The sequence below is a fragment of the Equus caballus genome, chromosome 13 (assembly GCF_041296265.1).
Source record: "Equus caballus isolate H_3958 breed thoroughbred chromosome 13, TB-T2T, whole genome shotgun sequence".
Lineage (NCBI taxonomy): Eukaryota > Metazoa > Chordata > Mammalia > Perissodactyla > Equidae > Equus > Equus caballus.
Window position 1 is genome coordinate 38,952,350 of NC_091696.1, and position 17,923 is coordinate 38,970,272.

The 17,923-nt window shown below is 51.8% G+C and overlaps 1 protein-coding gene across 1 annotated transcript in view; it reads right to left on the bottom strand.

The window, feature by feature from the left end:
* Nucleotides 1-2,747: 2,747 nt before the first annotated feature.
* Nucleotides 2,748-17,923, bottom strand: part of VPS35L (VPS35 endosomal protein sorting factor like) — a 111,871-nt gene continuing 96,695 nt past the window's right edge. The window contains exons 29-31 of the mRNA XM_070230898.1: nt 10,724-10,842; nt 4,538-4,684; nt 2,748-4,068 (exon numbers count right to left, since the gene is read on the bottom strand). Coding sequence (XP_070086999.1) covers nt 3,970-4,068; nt 4,538-4,684; nt 10,724-10,842 — 365 coding nt within the window. The 3' untranslated portion in view covers nt 2,748-3,969. The remainder of the gene's footprint in view (nt 4,069-4,537; nt 4,685-10,723; nt 10,843-17,923) is intronic.

The following is a 17,923-nucleotide window of genomic DNA, read 5'->3' on the forward strand; positions in this document are numbered from 1 at the left end:
CCAGCTGTTGTGCTTTGTACCCCAAGCCCTACGTCACTCTTCACTATGAATGTCCCCTCTAGGGAATTGCACCCACTGGGGATTAAAATGTCTTTTGATTGATGAAACAACTTTATTACCTGTCTAATCTGAGAGCGGAAGTGGAGTTAATGGTCAAGGGGAGCAGCAAGCTCATCTCCCTTCCTGTCTTGGAGCAGCTTCAGGCAGAGGCTAGAGAACTGCCACAAGCAGATGTGGCCACGCTTCCTCTGCTGCTGGGAAATGTGTTTCTGGACCAGTCCCGCCTTTTCTGGCTGCCTGCCGTCCATCCCCAGGGCTGAGCTTGCATTTAGTCTTCTTGCTTTCGCTGGACTCAGGACGAGGCGTTCAGAGAGCAGTCCGTCCTCCACGTGAACCCGTGGCAAATTCCCAGGGAGGCGTTAAGTTTCAGTCATGAGGAAGAGAATCCCAGGTGACGCCTGCAGGGGAGGTCCAGTGGCAGGAGGCACAGACACGTGGGGATGACACAGGAAGTGGCCTCCTCGGCTGTGGGGACAGTGTTTCTAAGCTCAGGCTCTGCAGCCAGCCTCACAGAGGTACAGGTACAATGGCCTGAGTGACATGTGACCGCCTTCGCTCCATTCACCTTGCACTTTGCTCAAATACAGGTTCTGATTGGGACATTCTCCCATCACCTGGTCTGAACACCAGCAAATATCCCATCTCGGGCAGGCCTCCACGGCCACGTGGCGGGAAGTCCTGATACAGGGGCTGGAGTCAGCAGCTCGTCAAGAAGATGCTTTCCCTCTGCTCTCTCATTCTCTGTGTTGGCTTCATCAGGCTAGAGGGAGGACGACTAGCAATTCCAGACAGCCTGTGAAGACACTGGAACATTCCAGAGGAAGAAGAAAAGCCTGAGGCTCAAGGAAACTTCCAGAAGCCCCTCGAGAGACCTTTGGTCATACCTCATTGCCCAGCCCTGGGTCATGTGCCCATTCCTGAGCCAGCCCCTGGCATGTGGAGGGAGATTCTTTTCAGGCTGGTCAGGAAGGGTGGGTGAGGGGCAGAGGTGGGGAGGCGAACATGGGGTCCAGTAGTGTCCCCTGGGCAGGGGGAGGCAGGCCTGCCTGGGTCTTGGCCAACAGCTTGGTCAGATCAAGAGTCTACCAATCTGCGGTAGCCAGGACTCAGGTGGGCCTCTTCCCGCAGAACGTGAACTTGGCCTTCCATGGATTCACCCTTGAGACACAGACTGGAAGAGGCCTCTGCTCTCCCACTCCAGATCTTGCCGGGAGGCCTGCCGGGCTTGGCGGGAGGGATGGTGCACAGTCATCTGGGCGATTCTGGGGAGCGGCGATCGGTTGTCCAGTCTTGTCCGGGCAGAGAGCTCTCAGTGTGTGACGCTCAGGCTTCCCCCTCGCCACTCAGTATGTCAATGTCTCCGTGTAGGAGGGTTGACTTTCGAACTCAGTGTATCACGCTGGCCGAAGGGTCCCTCTTGCCCAGGGGAAGGTTCAGTCAAGTCTGTTCCTGAAGCAGAGTCTAACCAGAGGAGGCTGGACAGCCAGCACGGCAAGGTGCCAGGCGCCCTCAGAAGGGCCGGAACCTCGCCTCTGCGGCTCTTGGGGCACGGCGCTGCCGCTCAGGTGCGCGGTCCGCGCAGTCTGCGGGCCTGGGGGATTTGCTCTGAGCTGGTAGCTGGGCCACTGTCCTGTGTAAAGGAAACAGCACTGGCTGCGCCACGGGCCCCTCTTCCACGCCCGGGGCCCTCCTCAAGCCGTCCGCAGGTCTGCGTGGTGTGATCTCCCACTCTCTTCAGGTCTTGACTCCATGCAGGACACAGCCCTCTCCTGCACCAGGACGGTTTGGGGACGTTGACCGAGTCGGGGAGAGAGGGGCAGGGGCTTAGTTGAATGCTTAGCAGCCCTGTTCTTGAACTTCTTGTTCCTCCTCCCTTGGGGATGTCTCGCCGACCCTCCGATGGCAGGGGCCTTCCCTTATCCGGCCGCCCCCGGAACCTCATGTCTCCTCACCCCTTTATCCCTTGGGGTCATTCCTGCTGTCTGCCTGAGCCCACGAGGCCCTGCCCTGCGGCCGCCTTTCCACAACCAGACCGGCCTGTAAAAATATTTGCCGAATAGACAGTTCTCCCGGAAAAGAAACTGCGTATTCCGCTCTACGAACTTAGAACTGTTCAGGTTTGTGATCAGCAGAATAATGGCTACCCCTCCCTAAAGAGGTCCCCGTCCTAGTCACCAGAGCCTGGGGCTACGTTAGGGTACAAGACAAAGGGGACTTCATGGAGCAGACGGATTTAAGGTTGCCAATCAGCTTACCTTAAGATGACCCTGGATTATCTGGTGGGCCCAGTCTGACCACAAGAGTCCTTGGGCGTAGCAGAGGGAGACAGAAGAGTCAGGCGTGTAAGAAAGACTGGGCAGGCTGCTGCTGGTTTTGAAGATGGAGGAAGCAGTGTCACAAGCCAAGGAACGCAGGTGGCCTCCAGAAGCTGGAAAAGGCCGGGAAACCGACTGTCCCCTAGGATCTCCAGAAGGAGCGGGTGGGCCGAAGCGGGTGAGCTCCTCCGGTGTAACGTTTACCTGGCTGAATGTGAAGGGCCAAGTTCAGGTTCATGTAAGAGCATTAAGGAGTCACTCAACGCAGGCTTGGGAACTAATGCCATCTGACGTGTACAGCCTCAAAGTAGAAGCACGTAACTTGTGAATTTGCCCATTGCTTTTCAGTTAAATAGTAACACACAGGAAAAGTGGTATATGAACTAATTTTAATGGAAATAATTTTGTGACATAAAGGCCACTTAGGAGTATTTGAGCAATGCTACCAAGCCTTCTGCATTTCTGTGCGTGCTGTTCAGTAAAGGGGAGGGAGGGGCGTTCTGAGTACCTGCTGTTCGTTAACGGAGGCATTTGCTCAACAGAACCCTGGGGGGAGGGAGCCCCCTATTAAGGTGGCCAGAAAATCCATAGCATATTCTTGGTCCTAAACTATTCAGTTAGAACGTGAGTTTATATAGCTTTATTTTTAAAAATTATTTTCGCCACTTTTACTGAGATTACGTGAACTGGAATGGTGCATCTCACGGTAAGGAGGAAATGTAATCCATGTCCAGGGTCTGCCTTCTGAAGGTACAAGAGTTTGGGGGCATTTTTATCCACAATTTGGAGGCATTTTCCTGAGCAAGGGGCTCCAGGCTGTCAGTCGCCACCGGTCAGTATTAACGCTCTCACTGATTCAGTGGAAGCCCGTCAGCGGTAACAAGAGTCTGATTCCAGGCCCCACCAGACTGGTGGTAAGAAAGTAGACAGTCACACGCGGTTTAGAATTATGGTGCAAAGCAAACCGGGCGATATGTTTAGACATGTTCTCCCCTGGATGGAGAGAGTCAGAAGGCATTACTGAACAGTCCGGCACAAAATGTGCCTTCAGGAGGTCTGTTCACAGGGACTCACGATCTGACACTCGACCTTGCTTTCTCCTTCAACCCACCAACATCTAAGTCCAGTCAAGAGCTGCTTCTGGTAGCAAAAGGAGTGACTTGAGCCATCTGCCTTTTATAAATCCTCAAGGCGGCTCAGGCAACATTCAGTTCCGGACTTGAGGCCCTCAGAATGGGGAGAGAGAACAGTGGCTCCTTAAAAGTGGACTGCTTTTTGAGGTTCTTTTTCCAATAACAAAACAGACACCTTCCAGAAAAGAAGTGTGCCTTGCATTCTTCTCTTTCTTGTTAAAGGCCCAGGTGAAGGCCATTTGTGCAAACAATCACTAAGACGCTGCTGCTGGGTGAACAAGACTGGATTTTCATGCCCTGACAATTCCCACTTCTTCACCGTTAGAATAATCTGGGTACAGGCCAAAGCTTAAACCAATTTGTATGTGTGTAAAAATAAAATAAAAACAAAAACTCAAAGCAGGTCTTTCTGGAGTTGGCACCAGAGCCCCGAGGCGCTGGCCTTGGTCATGGGCCTGGGGTCAGGTCCTCGTTTGCAGAGGGAGCCTGAGGGCCAGCTCAGTCAGATGACCCATATCTGGCTGTCTGCTTCGCTTCTTGATGTATTCCAGAGTCTTCACCTAGGAGGAAAAAGAAAGATCCATCTCTCCCTTCTGGTTCATAGTCTCTATCCTGGGAGCCCAAGGCTCCAACACTCAGCCATAGTGTGAGCTCGTGCTTTCTTTTAAGCAGAGAACAGGTGAAGTCTTTTGAAGGATAAGAGGGGAAGAAACCAGCAGTCTTTAAATCAAACTTCTTTGATTACAACTTGCCCTTAAAATCAGATTTGGGTGTGCCCAGGAATGACCGAGTTTTTACATGTGTGGCTTTTATTCAGAGGGAATACTATAATTTTAATACTATACTTTGTAGTGCAAGGAAGTGACCCTACAGAAATCCTGGGCCTGGTGCCTTTCTAGAAGGGACAGTTGGGCCTCTGATGTCCAGGCCCTGATGCTGTTTTGAGCATCAATGCAACAAGTGGGCTTGTGTTGCTGGCAGGACCCCCGTGCTTCGTGGGCTTGGTGAGGGGCCCTCTGAGCGCCTCACCATGGTCCTGGTGTCCGCACAGCCATGCCTCTGGGCCAGGTGCCACAGGTTGACGGAGAGCTGGTTGAGCCTGTTGTTGCGCAGGTCCCCATGGGCCAAGATGCTGTTGAAGAAGGAAAGGCCCAACGAGCTCTGGCGCTTCAGGGCCTGAAAGAGAGGAGAGAGGTTAGCAGCTGGCCCAGTGCGGAAAGTGGCCTGGGTTCAAGTGCAGCTGTACCACGGATCTTCTGGAGGGCGAGCTGCTTCAGCAACCTGGGGCCCAGCTTCCTCCTCTGCAGGAGGGGAGTACGGTGACAGCGGCTCCAGGGTAAGTGAGGACTGAATGAGGTGACGTGGGTGCAGCCCTCCACTCTGGGCCCCCACATGGGAGCAGAAGCAAGTGACACTTCTATGAGCTTCAACACTCGGTGGGGTCAAGGAATGAAACAACCCAGCAGCGACCGGCCTTCTTGCTTTAAGGCAAGTACAAGTGGAAACTGGAAGGCTAAAATACGTCCCTTCCAGATGAGTCCTCGAGCCACCAGAAGTTGTGGTCACTGTTCCCTGCTTTGGGTGCTGGTAACAAAGACCAAATGACGGCTCCCTTCGAAAGTGCTCCTGATGCTTGGTGCCCATACCCAGCTTCTCAAGGAGCCATTTCTACACTCTGACACCAGGTCTTTCCTCTCCTGCTCCACAATCTGATAGGAGAAGTACCCAAACAAGAAAAGTCTGACCAAAAAGTCAGGCTAGACCAAACCTAGACCGCAGCTTTGAGTGGTAAAGACCTAGGGGAAAAGAAATCAGAATGCAAGAACTGGCCCAGGAGAAGGGATCACGTTCCCAAGGTAACCCAGGCCCTGGGGAAGGCCAAGTCGACAGGTGGGCTGGGCCAAGGGGGCCAGGTCAGCTCCTGTCTGTGGGACCCCGGGGAGCCGATGCCCCTGGCCCTGGCTGGGTGCTCTTGGCTGGCACTGCAGAACATCGGTGCTGCTGGGAGCCTCATGCCTCTGCTCTGCTCCCTGGCAGCTCTTGGGCATGGAGCCCTCACACTGTGCCAGGGATCATCTCTGTGCTTTACACAACTCATCTCATTCAGTCTTCACAACAGCTCTGGGGGAGGTGCATTTCTAACCCCCTAGGGTCGACACAGTTCTGGAGCTGTTCCCCAGGATTCCCAGCCCTGGTTGGCCAAAGGCTAATCGAGGTGCTGCTGTGAAGGGACCTTGCAGATATAATTAAGGTTGTGGACCTTAGGGAGATAATCCCAGATTATCCAGGGGGCCCAGTCTAATCACTTGAGCCCTAAAGAGCAGAAATTTCTCAGGCTGGTGCCAGAGACAAGTAGCGGAAAGGAAAGAAGAACTGGAAGGGGAGATCGAGAGATTCAAAGCATGAGGAGGATGCAAACCGTTGCTGGCTTTCAAGATGGAAGGGGCCGAGAGCCAGGAAATACAGGTGGCTTCTAGAAGCTGAGAACAACCCCCAGCCAACAGCCAGCAAGGAAACAGGACCTCTGTCCTCCAACTGCATGGAACTGAAGTCCGCCCACACCCCGAATGAGGTTGAAAAGTGGATTCTTCCCAGTGTCTCCCCTAAGAGCCCAGCCAGTCAGCACTTTGCTTTTGGCCTTGTGAAACCCAGAGCAGAGAAACCAGCGCAACCAAGACCCACTGCTGGCCTCCCAAACGGAGATAATAAGTGGGTGTTGTTTTAAACTGCTAAGTTCGTGGCAATGTGTTAAGGCCGCAATAGGAAACCCACACGCTCCTGTTTTGCAGATGAGGCCCTTGAAGCTCAGAAAGCTTCGGGAACTTGCTCAAGGACCACAGCTGCTAAGTGCAGAGCACAGCTGTGAGCTCCGGAGCCCGTGCTCGTACCCACACCGGCCCCTGTCCCACCCAGGTTACAAGATGTTCCCACAGAGCCATGGTCAGCATCACACTAGGAATCCAGATTCTGAAGGGGCTGAGCGATCTGCCCGGGGCAGCCTGCCAAGTGCAGCTGCAGTTTCATCCAGGGAGGCAGGAATGGCTCGATCTGGTTTAGAACAAAACACTTCTCCTGCTTTTCTTAACTACTCTAGGTGGATAAAACCACCTCACCTACCACTGATCCATCCATCCATCCACTGTCCACTGTCATTCCACACACATCTGGGGTGGCGCCTACAGAGTGGCAGGCTCTATGCTAATGGCTGAGCCAGCGTATTCACCACCTCCTGCCATCCTCTCTCGAGTGAGAACTTAAAATCTTTTAGTGGAGGGGGTAAAGAAAACTGCCAAGGAGCAGCTTCGAGCGTAGTTGGGCGAGGGGGGCTGAGTAACCATGAAGAGACTCGGGCCTTCCCAAATTGAGCCTGCCCTGGCAACGGGCTGGACCAGGTAACAGTCACAGAAGCAGCGGAGGTGACCATGACCGGCACTGCCATCAAGGAGTGGGGTCGAGCGGTGTGGTGCCCAAGCCTGCCAACCCTGGGAGACAGGGTGGCACGTGCCTGGCACGGGCTCGTGAGCTGGCTGGTGGCTGCCTGCTTTGCATTCCTTTCTGTCATCGGACAACACAGGTCTGCCCCCATCGGGACCTGGGCAGAGATCACCATTCAGCAGGTTCCAGCCCGTCCTGCTCACCTTCTAAACTGGCCCTCATCTGACGCCTGGGAGAACAGGAGGGCCCGCTTTCTGCTCACTCTGGACGACCAAGCTAAAAGAAAACGGCATTTCACATCCAACTAAAGCAGTCCCCCTGAGAGAGGCCCTGTAACCACATTTCATCAAAGTGGGGGAGGTTTTCAAAAAGTCAAGTAAGCAAGACAACATCTAACTGGCTATTTCTCTGTTTTATATCTTCTCAATAAGCATTTTTCCCTGAAAAGCTCAATTCCCCTTTTAAATGCACAGCTCATTAAAAATGAAATCAGTAGAGATGGGTCTGAGGGGTGAGAAAGCATGCCAGCCAACACGCAAGGACCCAGAAACCCACGGATGTGTTATGAGAGAACCAAGTCAGGGCCGCAAGCCCCCTCCTCTCTCCACAGAGATTTTAAATAGAAAAGAGCTTCTTTTCATTCCTTTCCTATGAGAATTGTCATTTCCAGGAAGCTCCCAGGGTCTGGCATGGTTCCCAGCCACACCACACCCAAACACACAACTTCATAGAGCTCGTGATTAAAACAGGGCTGGCCCCTTCACGGGGGTTCAGAGGACAATTTTGGAAGCAGGGCTGCTAAGAAGAGGGCCAAAAGATGAGACACTCAGGACCGGCCCAGCCCTGGAGTTTCCGACAGCACGCACGAAGCTTCGCTCCCTGCCGAGCGGAGAGGAAGCTGGCCCCGCACGCACTCGAGGACTCCAGTTCTGAGGCCCCTGCCACGTTGTGGTCGCCTCTGCTCAATCCCACATCGCACTGTTAAAATGCAGGCTGCCGCGCTTCACTTCATCTCGGCCCACCCATGTTTTCCTAACAAATGTGCATATGCACAGACATTTTCGGTGAAAGTCCCCAGTAGTTATGCGAGTTGACATGTTCTTCGGAAGCACCCCAGCTTTGCTATTCTTTCAGAATTCTGTTTGAGTCGTTACCACTGTCAATGCCCCCTCCCGCAAGAGAAAAAGGGACAAATGTTAAATGAAAATAGTTCCAGGTTATATGGTCCTTGGCTTTATTTTTATGGTGAGCTTGGGGTCCAAGGCCACGGTCGCTTATGCTGTCAGCGGCCACCTCTGATTAGACCAGCCTGTCGCATCAGAGTGAAGAAATGCTATTTTCAAACCACATGGCGCATTCTTCTGGGGTGCAACTTGTCAAACACACAGACGGCTCTAAGAGGTCCCTGGGTGAGAAGCTGGAGCCAGAGCCACTGGGTTTAAGAATCAGGAGGAGGGGACACAATTTCCTCGGCTTGGGGAGCAGTGGGGTCTGATGAGTGCGACAAGTGCAGGCTGAAGGTGAGGGCTTCGTGTCTCCGGGAGGGGGGGAAGGGCTGGTTCCTGAAAGCTGGGTCCTGAGGCCCACGGGGAGCTGGCCCCTCCGCTGGGGGAGGGAGCTGCCCCTCCACAGACGGCTAAGTGCCCCCTGCATCAACTCCCGGAGTCCTGGAGCCCTGCAGCCGCGGGGGCCGCAGGGTCAGGGGCACACACAGCCTCCCTCCCTAGAAGGCGCTGGGAGGCTCTCGGCCCCAGAGCGGTGGCGGTTCTGTATTTTTCCTCTGCCCCTCGGGCAGTGCCCTTGACCTTGGCAGAGGCCACTGGGGAGTGAAACCCAGAAAAAGTCCTGCTCTCTCTCCGCACCTGCTTGAATACCTTGAGAAAACGCGAGGCCAGGACATACGAGTGCCATTCATGTGTACACCCGCAGCTACAGACTATTCTGGTGGGTTCTGGTGGCCTGGGGAAGGAGGCTAAAGGCAGCAGAGGGATTGTATACAGTCCTGGAAATGGCTAAGAATTAAACTTAAAATCCGGTTTAATCTTATTTTGTCTTTAAACGGGTTGGTGGGCTGGAGAGTATAGGAACAAAACCTAGGAATGAGAGAAACTCCAGGTTTGGGAAAGAGGGAGCTGGGAAGGGAAGCAATGGAGGGTTCCGGAAGGAAGGGGAGGGCCTTCTTGAAGGCCACTGGGAACAGAGCAGTCGGAAATCCATCTTGGCTTTGGAAAGGGAACCAAGGGGAAGACAGAGAGAGAAAAGGGGCCTGCGAGGAGGGGATCAGGAAGCAGCCGGCAGGTCATCTCCTGCTGGGTGGGAACAAAAAATTGAAAGCTCAGAGCGTCAAGCAGACAGCTGAGTCGTGAAGAGCAAGACCCGGGGGAGCATGTGGAGGCAGAAAGCCAGCCAGGTACCAGCTGACCCAGGGGAAGGATGCAGAGAAAGGTCAGGCACCAGCGCCGACTCCCAAGGCACTGCCACCCCCCCCCACCCTGACTACACGACAGCATTCACAATGTCTTCACAACCAACCGTCTGCACCAAGCCTGAGATGGGGCCTCAGGGATCTGTCTGTCATCCAAGTGTTTGGGCTGGCGCTGCAAAAATGGAAGCCATGGTCGGCGTGACTGGGGAAGGGAACCAGGTAGTTATTTACATTGTATTATATGGAAACTGCACTGACATCAACCCATCATCTAACTATATGGAGAATATGGAAAAACTGCTCTGAAAACACAAAAGATGCAACATCTGGTGGAAGAATCTATTTTGTGGATAAGAGCATGGGTTCCAGAAGCGTGCCTTGACCGTGTTCCACAGCCGCCACTCGAGGCTTCAGTCTCCTCGTGTGTGAAGAGTTCAGGGACAAGCTGTTCCCACCTCACTGGACTGTTGTGAACATTTGATGAAATAATACAAGCACAGTTCTCAACACTGCCCTTACGTACAGGAAAGGCTGGAAAAACGTAACTTACTGCTGTGGCTGGACAATAAGGTGTGCCACTGCTGAAAAGGTGAGTGGGAAGGCCCTGAGGAGGACGATGCAGTGGTTAGAGTTCAGGCTTGGGGATCTGGGTGGGAACGCTGAGGTCCTACCACAGCCACAGGAAACCGGGGGCTTGGGAGAAACCTCTCTGAGCCTCCCTTTCCTTTTCTGTGCAGTGAGAATAGACACAGCACCCACACCTCACAGGGTTGTGGCGGGCGTTAAAAGAGCTGAGGTGTGGAAAGCACAGGCTATCATGCATTCAACACGCGCTGACTAAGCACCTGCTGTAAACCAGGCTGTGTTGGAGGTGTGGGGATGCCGTGCTGAGTGACACAGGGACTCGAGACCGTCTCAGGCACAGGCAGGTCTCCAAGACTCATCTCGAGGTCCTGGTCCCCAGGGAGCGTGCATTCTGCTGGGGGAGGCAGGCAACTGAGAAGCAAACATACAGAGCACTTGAGAGAGTGACCAAGTGTTACCGGGATGACACAGAGGGATGCAGGAGGGCGGTGGCTACTCGAGACGGGGGTCAGGGAAGGCCTCTCTGAGGAGGGACTTTTGAGCTGAGACCTGAATGAGGAGGAGGAGCAGCCAAGGAAGCCCTGGGGAGGCGCACTGCAGGCAGAGATGACAGCAGGAGCAAAGGCCCTGGAGCACTCGATGGACGGTCTGCTCATAAACATGTTACTCACATGGAGGGGCTTCCTTTCCAGAATGAACCAACACCCAAGCACCCTGGAAACGCTGCGTTCAGAACAAGTGGCAGGGAGGGCACGGCAGGGGACACCTACCTCGTCCTTGGCCAGGGTTTTCAGATGCTCCAGGATCTGAGCCATCACCGTCTCACACAGCTTGTTGTTTTCAGCCAGAAACTTGGAGTCTCCCCCGTACAGGCTGTCGTTGGAGTCGACTGAGGGGAGAAACCAGAGCAGTTGGACATTCCCAAGCTCAGGGCCATGCTGGCCAGGGAGAGGCAGCCGCGTAGCACACGGCATCAGCAGATGGCAGGAAGTCATGGCAGGGCAAGTGGAAACAGCCAGAACTTCCCACATGGTCTGGGGTCTTGGGAATCACAGAGAAAACACTTGGCCTTCCGGACAGTCTGGGCCAGAGCCCAGGGGTGTGGAAGGTGTGACCCTCTAGCCCATGCGTGGAGGGGACAACAAGAACCATGGCGACCAATGGAACAGCCGCCAATACTGAGTGCTTCCTGCAGGCCAGACACCGGGCTAAGCACCTCACACGCATTACTGCCGAGTCCTCATAAGCAGCATGCAGGAGAGATGATATGAACATCCCCTTTGACGATGGGGAAACTGAGGCCCAGCAGTGGTCCCAGCTGGGATCCCAAACCAGGAAAAGACTGCGCCAAGTTGCCTGCTGGGTCACCCCTCCTCAAAACTCCACCGGATGGACCGTTAACATTCTCTGTCTAGTCGCCAACTTGAATCCCTCTGACAATGACTCTTGCCAAAAAGTCCCCGCTCTCTGCCTGGGCTCCTCCTGTGACAGCCGCTGCCTGGAGTGAGACCAGCCAGCAAGAACAGCCCGAGTTTGACTTCCCTCCCTCCTTCCTTCCTACCGACTGGCCTTCGCAAGAGCACGAGCTGCTCGGGGAAGGAGGGAGCGATCCCCCAGGGACTGCTGTTCTGCCCTTGGCTTCTGTCACTCAGTGATGTCCTAGGCGCTCTTTCCCATCAGCACACACAGATCTGCAGCTCTCTTTCTAACAGCTGAAGAGTACTCGGCTGTAGGATGGACCAGAGTGGACGTAGTTGGTCCCTACCAGGACACCTCCCTTGTTTTCTTTCTTTTCTTTTCTGTTTTTTTTCTTGGGGGGAGGGGGGGTAGGGCCGGGCTGCTGTGAAGCTTAGAGCCCCTGATGAATGCACCACCCTGCCTTGCAGACTCGATTCTCTCCCTCCACGCCTCCACCCCTTTTCTCGCCAGATCCTTTTTTAGCTGCTTTCATAGCCACTCCCAAATGCTGACTTGTACGTGGCAGAGCGTACTTATTTTGACCTGGTGTGAACAAGTGGCACTCCTGGAGGAGCCCAGGTCAGCAGAGAACCCACAGGCCACACAGAAACCCTTGGAGCACACACGGTGCAACGTGGTCAACAAGAGGGAAAATGCAGTCGCAGCTTCTGATCAGGCAGAGGCCTAACATTTGGGCCACTGTCCCAGGAATGGTGACATCTGATAAACCGTGGGCCATGCCGCTGCCTTGGAGGGTGTGGCTGTGCACACGTGGCCACATGCACACGGTGCTAATCTGGTTTGTGGTTTAGGGACACTTTTAATAAACCACTTTCAGTGCAGCTTATCGGCTGGAATGTAATTTGTTGTGCTCGTCTTGGCCCAATTAAAAAGAGCATTCGTCACTGTCCCTGTCTAAGGATATGGTCTCCTAGGCACATACAGTTCAGATGAGATGATATTGATGAGAACAGAGCTGGGCCTGTGATGCTGTGGATGCAAACAGTTGGTGACAACAAGTGAGGGACCAAGGGCACGTGGTTCAGCTTGCAGAGTGAGAGCTGCACTGGGCAGTCTCATCGTGGTGGAAGTCATGAGCCGTCCGTCAGTGTCTACACAGACATACTCGCTGGACTGCTGGGTGAGCTGCAGAGCCAGGGGACCACGCTCCACAGACCTGGCCGCGGAGACACAGGAGCCAAGGTATGATGTGCAGGGCTGGCTCTGAGCTTGCAAGGAAGTGACTCCCTATTAGGGTCACTAATAGAAAAATTAGCAAATATATCAACGTCAACGCATCAGAAATACGTTTATCTGGCCTATAATTTTATGAAAAAGTTTGAGTTTACTAATAATCAAAGGACAGAAAACTAAAAAGACAGAAGAACTTTTTAAAAAATCACCTATCAGATTTGCAAAGGTGAGAAAGAATGATAATTCCTGGTTTTGATGTAGGTCCGGGAAATCTCGTAGGAATTAATAGTTTGGAAATAGGTAAGAAAAGCCTAAAAAATGTCCAGAACCACTTCATACCCATTAGGACGGCCATTGTTTAAAAAAAAAAAAAAAAAAAGGAAACTAAGAAGTGTTGATGAAGATGTGGAGAAACTGGAATCCTTGTGCACGGCTGGTGGGAATGTACAAAGGTGTATCTGCTGTGGAAAAGCTTGGTGGGTCCCCAAAAAGTGAAACGTAGAGTTACCATACGATCCAGCAATTCCAATGCAGGTATCTGCCCAAAGGAGACGAAAGCAGAGACTCAAACAGATACTTGTGCAAGAATGTTCACAGCAGCATTATTCACAATAGCCAAAAGGTGGAAACAACCCAAGTGTGCACTGACAGATGAGTGGATAAACAAAATGTGGTCTGTCCTACAATGGAATAGTATTCAGTCATAAAAAGGAAGGAAATTCTGACACGTTACAACATGGATGAACCTTTAAAGTATTATGATAAGTGAAATATGCCAGGCACAAAGGACAGATATTGTATGATTCCACCTATATGAGGTACCAAGAATAGGCAAATTTATAGACAGAAAGCAGAATAGAAGTCACCAGAGGCTGGGGGGAGGGAGAATGGGAAGTTATTGTTTACTGGGTACAGAGTTTGTTTGGGATGATGAAAAAATTCTGGGAATGAATAGTGGTGATGGTTGCACAAGGCTGTGAACATACTTGATAAAACTGAATTCTGCCCTTAAAAACAGTTAAAATGGGGGGCCAGCCCAGTGGCAGAGTGGTTAACTTTCACACTCTCCACTTCGGTGGCCTGGGGTTCACAGGTTCAGATGCCAGGCACGGACCTAGCACCACTCATAAAGCCATGCTGTGGCAGCATCCCACATAAAGTAGAGGAAGACTGGTACAGATATTTGCTCAGGGACAATCTTTTTCAAGCAAAAAGAGGAGGATTGGCAACAGATATTAGCTCAGGGCCAATCTTCCTCTCACACATACACAAAAGTTAAAATGGGGGCTGGCCCAGTGGCATAGTGGTTGGGTTCACACACTCTGCTTTGGCAGCCCAGGGTTCGCAGGTTTGGATCCTGGGTGTGGACCTACACACCGCTCATCAAGCCATGCTGTGGTGTGTCCTACATACAAAACAGAGGAAGATGGGCACAAATGTTAGCTCAGTGACAATGTTCCTCAAGCAAAAAGAGGAAGATTGGCACAGATGTTAGCTTAGGGCCAATCTTTCTCACCAAAAAAAAAAAAAAAAAAAACGTTAAAATGGTGATACACATTTTATCACTATGTATATTATACCAATAAAAAAGAGTAAAAAAAAACGTCTTAGTACAAAAGAAGTCCAGATCTTTGACTTGGGAAAACCACTCCAAGGGATTTGCCCCAAGAAAATAATCCAACAGATACAAAGATGCACGTACGTGATGTTGGTTGTTTCATTATAAACAACATGTTCATTATATGTTCACTGTATGTTCATTACAAACTGTTGTTTATAATGGTGAGAGGAGAAGCAATGTAAATGTCTATCAATAGAGTTTGATTAAATGCTCTGTGGTATAGCGTTAGATAAAATACTATGAGGACAATAAAAGCATATGATCTGTAGCGGTTAAATACCATACGCTATACCACTGCTACAATATACTGTTACTAAAAGATAATTACAATATATAGTCACAAAAAAGTGACAAAACAGTATATGTAGTAGAGCCCCTATATATATATAGCACGCACACATATATATTATATCCATACATTTCCTAATTTACAATTTCCTAAGAACCAATTTTTTAATTTAAAAGATAGTTCATTATTTATTTTTATTTTTATTTTTTTTAGCTACTCACTGGCCAGTTTATTATTTTATCTATTTCCTTTAGAGTCTGTCTTGACTCTCGGGGGAACGGGACCGGTATAAGCATACAGTAATTAATTGATAAGAAAATTTCAGGGATGCTTTATGTACATTTCTGTTTGCTATTTCAAGAATAATAACTCCTCCTTCTTCTTGTTTCCCCAGCTTTTTATTTTAAAAACATCAAGGCCATAGAAAAGGAGGGAAAACCGCACACTGACTACCGGCCTCTCTCTCACCGAGACTCACCAACTGGTACTTCTGTGCAAGCTCTCTCTCCTGCTCCCTCTACAACACACAGACAGACAGACAGACAGACAGACAGACACAGAGTTCTTTTGGCTGAACACTGGTAAGCCGGTTGCAGACACACTGCCTGAGAACCAGGAGAACAGCTGGTCTGTGTGCTGGCGGCCTCTGCGCGCAGGTCACCTCTGGTCACCTCTGCACTGCCCGTTTAGGGGGACTCTTCCGGGGATGCTTTCTCAGGCCGACTGCTGGCTTTGCAGCTGCCCCTCCGACACCAGGCTGGGAGTGAACAGCCCTGGGCCACAGGGCTCTGGCCACTGTCGCGACTGCTAGCCACCATGCAGAGGACAACAGTTATTCTCTCAAAAGCCAAAGAACGTGATTCAGCCATTTACTACCACCTGACTTTGCAGGCGGCAAAACTACAGCTGGTGAGAGAATGTCTCGCGTCTACTGCTGAGACCCAGGACAATTCCCGGCCTAAATTCCCAGCCTTACTCCCGCCTGGAATCTACTCTCCTTCGGACTAGCCCAGCACTGGAGGAGAGAGACAGTCTAGGACCGCCCGTGGCCAACCACCCGAGCTGCAGGCTTCCGGACCAGAGCGCCTGAGGTGAGTTCACAGCAGGCTGCACACGTGCGTGCACACACACTCACTCACTCGCAGCAGCTAGTGGGTGAGGGCCTGCTCTGCGCCAGCTTCTGGGCTAGAAGCTGGGGATCCGGTGCGAACAAGGCCGACCTGGTCCCTGCCCTCACAGAGCTCACAGTCAATCAGGAGCCGGACGAGCCAACAGGCAATCACAGGGGCGTGTGCCGACTCTCGGGAGGGGCGCTACGGGGCTATGGGATCCTAAATCCAGGCTTGGGATGGAACTCTGGAATGAGCGAGAGCCAGGCTGAGCCTCACAGGTTGAATTCACCAGAGGAAGCAGAAAAGGGGTGAGGAGCGGGAATCGAGTTTCCCTGCTGAGACCTGGTGGTGACAGAGGGAGGGAGCAGAGGGCGAACTTGAGAATTAGAAGGAAGTTGGTCAGGCCAGAGAGCAGAGTGGGCCTCAGAGTCCAGATGCGGCGCTCCCAATGGGAGAAATGACAGCACTGGCAAATGGCCACTAAAAATAGCCCAGGACCCTGCGTCTGCCTGGCGCTGGGGTCACAACCCCGAATGCTTCAAGGGCCTGGCAGGTGACATGGAGGAGCGAAGGGGCTCCACTGGCTTCAGAGAGCACCGGGGGGTGCTCTTCCCCTGCCCCACGTGCTCTGCAGAGTGAATAAACCACTGCTCGTGTCCAGGAGTAGTCTGCCCTCCCCATCAGACGCGCCCACTCTCTCGCAGGCCTGCATGAAAGCACCCACGTTACTGCTCCAGGTAGTTTCAGAGCGTTCTCTTCTCATTAATCTGGAAAGACAGCAGCCACGGCATCCTTTGTAAAGGCACAAAATATTCGCCCCAGTTTTTCAGAAGTTCTAAGCTGTGTCAACACCATCTAAAAGGCTGCCTAGAATAAGAAGGGATGGGAAAGCGGAACCCCAGCCCCTGCAAAGCCTCCGCGGCCCCCGGGCCTCTCTCCTACTGAGACAACTGTCAGGTCACGATGTGCATCTGAAGTAAACACAGCCAGGCCAAGGAGGACAAGAACACCCAGGCTTCTGTTGTCATCTCTAAAAGCTAGAAGACTCATCTCCCGCCCATCAAACGTAGCTGGATTCCCTTTGCTGGCACTCTGGCTCCCAGTCAGCCCTGGCTGTAAGGTGTAGACAGAGGATCAACAGAATCTGCCTGAGGAAGAGACGAGAGAGGAGCGGGCAGGAGAAAGGAGAGGGCCTGCTCCTGTAACAGCACCTGTGGTTTACAGACCCCCTTCCACGTCAGTGTCTGGTCCTCAAAGGCTTCTCTGCTATTCAGAGCCTTTGATGTGCCCTTCACAAAAGAGGAAACAGGAATGCCAACAAACACAGGAAGGGTACTGGACCCTATTAGCCATGAGAGAAATGCAAATTACACTCATCAGAATAGCCAAAATGAAAAAGACTGACCACACCAAGGGCAGATGGAGCCCTCATTCACGCCCAGTGGGAGTGGCAACTGGTATAACCATTTTGGGAAACGGTGAGGCTGCATCTACCAAAGCTGAACATAAGCAAATCCAATGAGCAGCAATTCCACCTGCAGGCGTATACCCAACAGAAATGTTCACCAAGAATTACACGTTCGGGAATGTTCATAGCGGCACTCATCATAACAGCCCAGAAGTAGAACTGGAAACATGCAAATGTCTGTCCCTAAGGCAATGAATAAATTCTGCTGTATTCATACAGTGGAATACTATACAGCAACGCAAAAGGATGAACCACAGCTCCACCCAACAACACAGAAGAATCTCCTAGACATAATACTGTGTGAAAGAAGCCAGACACCAAAGAATGCTTGCTAAATGAGTCCACTGACATAAAAATGAAACTCTGGCAAGCTAATTTGCTAAACTAAATGGGCAAACTAAAAGGTAGAAGTCAGGACAGTGGTGGACCTCTAGAGAGGAAAGTGGTTGTGCTACTGGAAGGGGGCACGCAAGCGACTTCTGGGGAACTAGTAATGTTTCATTTCTTGTCTGGGTGGCGGTTGGGGGGCATTCACTTTCTGGTCATTTGCTGAGCTTTACAGTTTATTGTATGTATGTAATATGTTATGCTTTAATTAAAACATTGTTATTTTGTAATCAACGAGGCAGCATAACGTATGTCCTACAGTTCCGAGTGTGAATTCCACTTCCAGCACTAACTGGCCATGAGCCCTTGAAACCACGTGGTTGGTAAACTCTGTTATCTTTCTGAGTCTCCCCTTCTAGTAACATGGGGACACAAATGCCTGTCCTCATCTCAATGCTGTCAGGATTACAGGAGAAAGAGGCCCACAGAGTCTGGCGCAGT